Here is an 8,622-nt window from a genome sequence, read left to right as displayed (position 1 = left end):
CATGACTGCAAACTATTGTGGTGAACACCGTGCGGTCACCTGCATGTAAGTGCAGTTTGAGGCTTTGAGAAATGTTGGAACAAAAAGGAGAAAAAGACGACAAATTTTCTATGTTTAGCATCCTAGCCGGCAGAGATTGTTTGGTTCCAGCGTTTGAAGCCAAATTTAAGCTAAAGGTTCAGGGCAGCAGGCTTCCTCACCGTGTAGCTGTGGCACCTTGGATTTTTTCTGTTGGGTTTAAACTCTACTATCGAATGGGATTCCATTATTCCATCAGTCACAATTCTTTTTAGAACTGATTCGAACATGTGACAAAAAAAATATACAAATAAGGTGAGTGCCCGACATGCTTTTTCTACCATTGTTCTATATTTTACTAGTCGTTAGGATCAACTCCTTTACAGGATTCAGGTACGCAAACTCTTGACCGATATCACAGTCCGAGTTTCTTTCAATCAGATGATATAATTCTGAATCATTAATTTAACAGTTAATTTTGAAGGTTCTCCGTCGCATGGTGGTCATAGACCTTTCCCAAGACTGCATCAGTAGCAATGATCTAGTATGCAGAGCAGCAATGATCCAGTATGCAGAGCAGGCTCCTTCTGTTTTAAGCAAGAGGCTTGCCCTCTCTCTTTCATTCAAGTCGTCAGCAATGGCGTCTACTGTTCACGTCCACCCTTCTTTATGCCTTCTTTTGGCAGACATTGTTTCCGAAAGGTCTTGCCGTTGCTATAACAAAGAGAAGAGGCCCTTCAAAAAGGCTTATGATTTAAAGCACTAGACGAAAAATGCTCTACCGAAGAACAACTCCGTAGACAAATAATACAACATAGAGTAGCATACTAAGTGCAATCTGCACACAAGCAGAAGATGGACTTACAGATTCATCCAACCTGACATAAAATTGAATTGAGCACCAGGGGTTTCTGAAGAAACTAGTAAATGGGTTACATTTCCGAACTAACGGCCATCATATTTGCGGTAATGCTACAAAATTAACGTCAAAGGAAATGGTACGAGGCCTTGATTGGCTGTACAACTGTAACATTTTTATTGTATCAAGGACTTGTGACCCAGAAGTATGGAGCACGAAAGTTCATCTATCTAGCATGTCAGTTTCTTTAGAGGTAAAGATTGATTTCTGGTAAAGTTGCATATCAACAGATTTCTAGTAGAGTTGGATATCAACAGATTCCATGTGCAGCAAAAACTTTCTTTGTTGATGAGGTTTGTGCAATTGTCAAGTGTTGATCCGTCAAAATTCCGAACAAACAGCCACTTTACTTTTAGCGGATGCCCAAGCTCCTGAGTAATTTCCATGTATTAATCTTGTTGAAAACTTACAATTAAGAAGGGAAAGACGAAAAAGATATTTTGTTTAACTATCTTCTTCAGCTGACATACCTCATGCTGAATTGATTACCAACTTCAGTGACAAAACCATCACTCTCGCACTGAATGTTCTTGCCGCCAAACACATGTTCTTTTTCCTTTGCCAAATGCCTCATCTACAAGATAATGGCATTTTGATGCATCACTTTATAAGAACAGCTAAAGCCTTATCATTAGAAATTGCAAATAATTGGGAAAATCAAACTTCTGTGTTGAAATTATGAAACTTACCCCATGTTCTGGATGGAAAGAATTCCATCTATTTTCTTTTGAGCCCTTACACCAAAGAACAATTACATCAATAACACAGTAAGAAAAATCAAAATTCAAAAGTGCTAATCTGAAGTAATAGAGTTAAAATACTAGGAGAACCTTTGTAGGATGAGGCAACTTCATCTGAGATCCATTGCTTGGCTGTAGTTCAGTCGCAAGAGATAGCTGGCAGACAACATAGATATAGAAAAAGAGAGTATATTAACAAAAATATGCCAAGTAAACAATAAGAACCCAAAAAGATAAATAAGAAAAATTCAATTGCATTATTAGATGCAATATAAAGTTAAATGGAAATATATAAAGAAGGAATATGAATTACAGTATAACTAAAACATATTTATCAAGGTTTACCTTACTAAAAAGTTCTATAGGTGGATTTTGGGGAATTTTCTTCTCTGTATGGAAATTAAATTCCTGTTTGGTAAATAAAGCACAATATCATCTGAAACAATTCAGCCAACAATCAATTTGTAACAAACAGAGGTAAGATCTTCCATGCTCTACCATTGGCACTGTGGTTTCCCTTTTGATATTTCGGAAAACACCAATATCTCCTTTACTGGAAAATATCTGCATACAGGGAATTAAATACTCATTATATAGGAATCATTGATAAATAGCCCAAGCTTTTAAGAAAACAGTACGTTGATGTAATTTTGCATTTGTTTACCTTCTTATTTAAAGGACGAGCTTTGAAGTTGTACTTTGTGTCACAAGCATCCTGCCTAATGGCATCCATGGCACTTGGTCTAAGCAATGCCGGAAAAAATTCCAAAGTCATTCCTTCTCAGATTTAATACAAATTTAATACTAGGGACCTACATACAAAAGACTAAATGCATGCTTGAATGATATATACTAATAAAGCATGCTTACATGGTATACATTCTGCGCAAAACCACATTCTCTAAATAGTTGAAATATAAACTGTTACTACATTCTCTAGATAGTGAAAATATAAAACATTTACCTTCTGGCTTCTCTAGTTCCATTGCAGTTAGCAGAAATTGTACAAGGTTTCTCAGACCCCTGCAACAACACAAGTTTTCCATAAGTAACAAAGTGGATTGATGCAAAAGCTCAAAGTAAGATGATAAATAAAAATATCAACGCGTGTAACCTTATCAGCATTATTTGTTTGGAATGAGGATGATACAGCTGATGAGAGTTGCACAGCTCTTTCTGATGTCTTCAGATGAAATTCCTGAGGAGCAACGGGACAACAATTTGAGCTACATATGGAATGCAGGAAACCTCATTTTGCTAAAAGTATTACTTTTCATGATGCTTCCAAAAAATGCCATTAATCCAGGAACAACCAAGAAACTAAAGTCCATTACTTACTTGAAACTCTGGCAACTTAGGAACACTCTTCTTTGAAAGAGGCAACGAAGGAGCCTCGAGAATCTACAAATTGTAAACATATATTTGAGAGGAGAGAAATACAACAAATCAAATTTAGAGAAAGTCCATTTTGTTGCCTCATAAGTACCAACTTTTCTATTCAATGGCCGTGCTTTGAATCTATGAGTGACAGATGTAACATGCTCCTGTTCTGTACCATTCTTAGGCCTGAAATGAAGACATCATTGCATCAGCAGATTGTTAACAATACTTTTACTCTGTACCTCAACATGTAAAGAAAGAGTGACTTGAAACTAACCGTATTCTTTGAGCCCTGTGTGCTGTTTCAAGCTCAGGTTCCCTTGGAATGGTAAGCTTCAGTTTGGTATTGATAGTGTTTCTTTCAGTTCCATCCTGCATAACCACAAAGAAAAGCCCGGAAAGTTTCAGATGCAAGATAGGTTAATATCCAAATGCACTTTAAAAATATAACATAATTCAAGGGTATACCCTTTTAGGTGCCTTGTGGACTAAAATAGTTTGCTGCCTCACCTCATCAACCTGCAATGCAGAACAAAACTTGAGCTCAAACCAGAAGCTTATTTGATAAATTATGCAACCAAACCATACTATTAATAGAAATTAATGATAAATATAGAATATCTAAGTCTCAATCTCAAATCAAATGTGGAGACGGCAAAGTGAAGACAGATGCTAATTAGGAGAGCTGATCTAAGCAACATCTAGTTTGCCTCTCTCTCAGTTTTAATGGGTTCATATATGATAAAAACAACCAATTAGAGCACCTTGTCATAACAAGCACTCAAGTAGTTATTAGTTTCCAACTTGTGAACATTAAAAGCACAGGTTCTTTCAACAATATAAAAACCACTTTTCTATCACACTTGAAAAACCCATGTTCAATACAAATAGCTGCCATAAGAAATTCTACAAGGTATGAGCTAGCATCATGAGAGAAAGGGAAATTTTACGAATTCATATACCTTACTTGAGAGACCGCCCTCAAGCTTCTGCCTCTTGGAAGCTTGACTTTCAAGCACAGAAGAATGACCTAAGCTTCTGTCACCATTTACCACCTGTAGCTTCTGAAATCTACAATAGAGAAATGAAGTATTAGAAAAACCAACAGAAAGATCAGAATTGTAAGCGTATAATATTACTAAATAGGATATTAGTCATTGCCATGAGCAAAATATTTTAATAAGTAGCTTTCACAGAAAAACTGTTCCTCTTATTGAAAATAGGATCTTTTACATTTCAGGGAATAAGAAACTTAATGACAGTTGAAACTGAAAGTAGCCATTTCCAAGAGGCAAGATTCTCTTTTTCTCTTTGAGAAACACTAGATTGTGAGACTTGAATAGATAAGAAAGTCAATAGAGCATTACCTGCATGTAGCAACTTGAGGGGGCAGATTTTGTTTGGCTAACTGACTTACAGTAGGTTTCATAAGGGTTGAGCTCCTTGGCATAAATGGTTTCATGCTCTTAGATTTAGCTTTTAACTTATCGTTTGGTATGTGATTGAAAGTTGTCAAGCCTGAGGGAGGTATAGGAAAAGAAATTACATGTACAGAGAATAAGTTCCAGCAAATAGATGGGCACACATCTAGACAGTACAAACAATTAGAAGTAATATTTGTGGTTAACTGAACATACTTGAGAAGGCACAAATGATAACAACTTGAATGTCACTGGAGAGAGAGACAATTAAGAAAAAAAAACTTAAAATCACTTTGCACAGTTTGATGATCACCTGTAGTTAATTGAAATCGTTCTTTCAGAGCTTTTTGTAAAACCTTCTGTATATTGGTGAAGATCCCTCTGTTATTTCCTTCATTGCCTAAAAGACAATTAAGGAAACAATAATATTAGTTATGCTTAGTTTTCAGACTTTCCAAAGAAAATAAAAAATCTTCTTTTTCCTTTGATATAATCAAAGGTTTAACCAACAACTGTAAAACAGACCATACTCAAGCCCATGCTTCGTATAATTGCCTGCGGAAGCACAAGCTTGCCTCAAAGGCTCTCGATTTATTTCTGAAGCAAGCTCCACAGCTCTTTAATATTAGCTAAATTATTGCAGTTGGCCTTAAAAGCTAAATAAAAAGAAAGTTCAATGCAATAAAAGCATCATATATAAGTTGCTAGGCATGGGTAATTGTACCTCTGTTAGTGTCACCCATAGCTGAAAATTCCAACGCCATAACATCTTCGGAATCATTCTCAAGTAATGTGCTAGTATCTTCCGCTTCTCTACATTTTGGAGACGTAGCCACAATTTCCAGGAGACTTTCCTCCCTTAAAACTAACTTTGACACAAAAGCTACAACCAAAAACATAAAAAGGTTAAAAGATAGAAACATGTTTACCATGAAAGATTTGAGGAAAACAATTAAATGCCAGAAATTTAAAGGACCTTTTTTTAACAATAATGTCTCCAAAATTTTGAAACAAAGGAAACAAAAGAAAAGGCAATCATTGATAATAACTCTAAGAAAGAAAATAAAATCATATTTACAGTTTATTTTTCTTCAATCAAACAAGAAGATAATGAACAAATAATTAAATAAAATAATGGTAAAATAATTCTTGCTTCAAGCAACCATTATTAAGCAAAAGAAAAACTGACGAGAGGGAGGATAAGTCGGCGCCGACTCGAACCAAAGTTCAGCTTCTCTGGCCTCCGTCGGCAACTCCTCGCGAGTGAAATCAAAGAACCGAGTCGCATCAAACTCGTAATCAAGATCAATCTCTCGCACCTCGAACACTGGCTCTATCTCCATCTCCTCTTCCATCTCTCTCTCTCTCTCTCTCTCTCTCTCTCTCTCTCTCTCTCTCTCTCTCTCTCTCTCTCTCTCTCTCTCTCTTTTAAATACCGATCTAACTAACTTGGCCTTAACCAACCAGAACCAAACTCCGCCACCATTGGGACTGATAATCTGAAACCCTAAAAATCTTGGCACGGCGAGGTTGAGTTGACAACGGTGATGACTACGCTTGAGCCAGCTTCACTGTAGCATTCGAAGCAAAATAAAAAAAAAAATTTGCAGCGAAGTCTGATATTACGGCCTTTTGAAATTATTAAAACAAAAAATATAAGGCAGTTTATAAAATCTTTTGACGATTGAATCCCTGATCTTTTCCGAAAATTTGTTTTGGGGAACTGTGAGGGGAGGGTAAAATAGTCAATTAGGTTTGAATTTTCTTTGGGGAATTTATTTGTCGTAGAAGTGAGGAGCACTGCTATCGGGGTTCGAGCACAAGGCTTCGGGTGGCGAGATCCTGTCGACGGGACTGAAATTTCGGCGCTGGTTGCATTTGCCACTGGGGTTTGATTGTAATTGCGGGATTGCCACTTAACGGTTATATTTTTTGTCAGGTATGAAGGGTAGGGAAGAGTGGGGGCCCTCTGATTGGAATTCAAATCTGGCGCCAAAGATGAGAAGGGAAAAAGAGTATTTACAGAGTTTTGGACCGACCCTAAAATTAACCAGCCTCTTTTTCTTGATTAATGATTAAACCTCTAAATTACGATGGAATTTATTTATTTTTCTTGATTAATGATGAAACTTCTATGCAGAAGGCCATATAAAATAGAATAATATTAAAAGAAGGATATGAATTATTAAATAAAATTATATTTGAAAATATTAAAAATGAAATATTATTTACATTTTAAATGTCTAAATCTTTAAAGAATTACACTTGACAGAGCAACATTTTTTTAAGTTAATCAATGATAAAGAAGAGATCATCATTTTAAAAGAAGGGTATTTTGAGGTTTTTCAATGGAATTTATTGACATTACAATTTTTAATTAATGTAATGAATTATGGATTTCATTTTTCCCATTCAAAGGATTATGAAATTTGTGCATAAATTTTAGATTTAATTCAACTATGTTATATTTGATGATAAGATGATTGATAAAATAATATGATAATTATTTTATGTTATATTTAGTTTATATCTAATTGAAAATAATAAGATTATAAAAAAAATTATCAACTTTTTAATATAAGATGATTAATCTTCTCCAAAATGAAAAAGATTATTTTTAATTCAAATGATTAAACTTATATATCTTATTATATCATAAAAATTATATTAATAATTTAAATTATATAAATTAAAAAAATTTTAAGTAATAAATAAATTATTTTATTTTAATTCTTACACTTAATAAATATAAATAAAATGATATTATTTAATTTAATTCTATTCATAATATTATCTTATTTTATTATATTATAATTATGTGTATCAAATATGATTTTAATTCATATTTTTCACATTTAAAATATAATATTTAATAAATTTAAAATTCAATGTTTTATGTTTATAATGTTTTTTCTTGTATTATAATTTTCTTTATAAAAAAATCTATGCTTTACCTCTAAATAATATATATATATATATCTCTTTGAAGATTAAAAAGAAAATAAATAGACTGTTTGATGAAAAGGACACTCCTTTTTATTTATTTTTTGGCCCTTTGGAAGAGATTTGAGATCCAAGACCTAGAAGTATGACCTTTGCCTTTTGAATGGTATGATTGCTTGGTTGTTGGATATTTCAGAACTTTTTTTGTGTGTGTTTTTCAGAAGGCAAATGTCTGATTACTTAATAAATGTTGTTCATTGAATGCAGTGACAACAGACTCGTGTTGTTGTTATCCTGTATCTTCATTTGACCTTTGTTTTTTTGGTTGGATATTTTGATTTGAGAAGCTAATCGGGGTTAAGCATTAAATCCATTAGCAAGATTGGCCACACTATCCTATATTTTCGTAGATTAGCTTTAACAAGAGGGAATATTCAAATTTGATTTTAATTAAATTAAATCAATTTAATTGATTATTAATTAATTTTAATTAATAAAAATAATTTAAAAAAAATTTTAATTTTGTGTTCAAAAATTAAATTAACTTAATTAATTAAACCCTTAACTATTTGAAGGAAAACCCTAAAAAAAGCCTCAAAACCTTACATGAATTTAAAGTTTATTGGAAATAACTATAGCTTGATTGTTCAACGAGGGGATAAACTTGATTGAAAATTTTATAGGAAAATACCTTGGCGGAGTGAACAAAGGTCGCTATGATAGAAAAAACAAAGGGAAAAGGTCAGCCCATTTTTTTATGAAAGGGTTGGCCCATTATAAATAAACCAATTTAATTGAAAAAAATTAAATAGTTTATTTTTATTATTTTTTAGAAACAGTTTGAATTCATAAGAAATATTTTTTTTAACTTTTATTTACATATATTTATTTTATATGTTACTTTAAATAGTAACAAAGATAGAACCAACATCATCCATACCATTACACTAAAGTTATCCCTGTTGAATCTAAAATTTTCATTTAGATTTTTGAGTTTCAAAATTTAAACAATTAACATTTGCCATAAATAATGATTTAAGGTTTAAGGGTTAATTGAGGTATAGAATTATATGAGTATGGTTGAATTTGACTTTGTTATTATTTTTATGTTTTTTAGTTGTTTGTTTTTTTTCTTACATTAGAAATTTAGAAAGGAAAGAGATTTATGAAAAAATAATTATTATGTAATCATATTTATTGT

At 32.8% G+C, this 8,622-nt stretch overlaps 1 protein-coding gene across 2 annotated transcripts; it reads right to left on the bottom strand.

Annotated features, from left to right (window-relative positions):
- Positions 1-265: 265 nt before the first annotated feature.
- On the bottom strand, positions 266-6,104 carry LOC111305853 (protein TPX2). 2 transcript variants are annotated; one of them, XM_022903718.2, is made up of 18 exons: positions 5,668-6,104; positions 5,203-5,361; positions 4,792-4,878; positions 4,425-4,575; positions 4,020-4,128; positions 3,526-3,576; positions 3,335-3,429; positions 3,168-3,243; positions 3,016-3,078; positions 2,792-2,875; positions 2,642-2,700; positions 2,342-2,420; positions 2,176-2,241; positions 2,023-2,085; positions 1,768-1,833; positions 1,627-1,671; positions 1,408-1,511; positions 266-1,308 (listed from the first exon to the last, which is right to left on the bottom strand). In XM_022903718.2, exons 1-18 carry the CDS (start codon positions 5,831-5,833, stop codon positions 1,290-1,292), a joined length of 1,542 nt encoding a protein of 513 aa, XP_022759453.2. In that variant the 5' UTR covers positions 5,834-6,104; the 3' UTR covers positions 266-1,289. The 2 variants fall into 2 exon arrangements, 1 of the variants encoding a protein (XP_022759453.2); XR_016345000.1 differs by having other exon boundaries at positions 1,274-1,308; positions 1,627-1,661.
- Positions 6,105-8,622: the final 2,518 nt, after the last annotated feature.

The sequence above is a fragment of the Durio zibethinus genome, chromosome 9, assembly GCF_047325235.1.
Source record: "Durio zibethinus cultivar Kanyao isolate XHJ-2024 chromosome 9, ASM4732523v1, whole genome shotgun sequence".
Lineage (NCBI taxonomy): Eukaryota > Viridiplantae > Streptophyta > Magnoliopsida > Malvales > Malvaceae > Durio > Durio zibethinus.
This window is presented reverse-complemented; position numbering and strand designations above follow the sequence as displayed.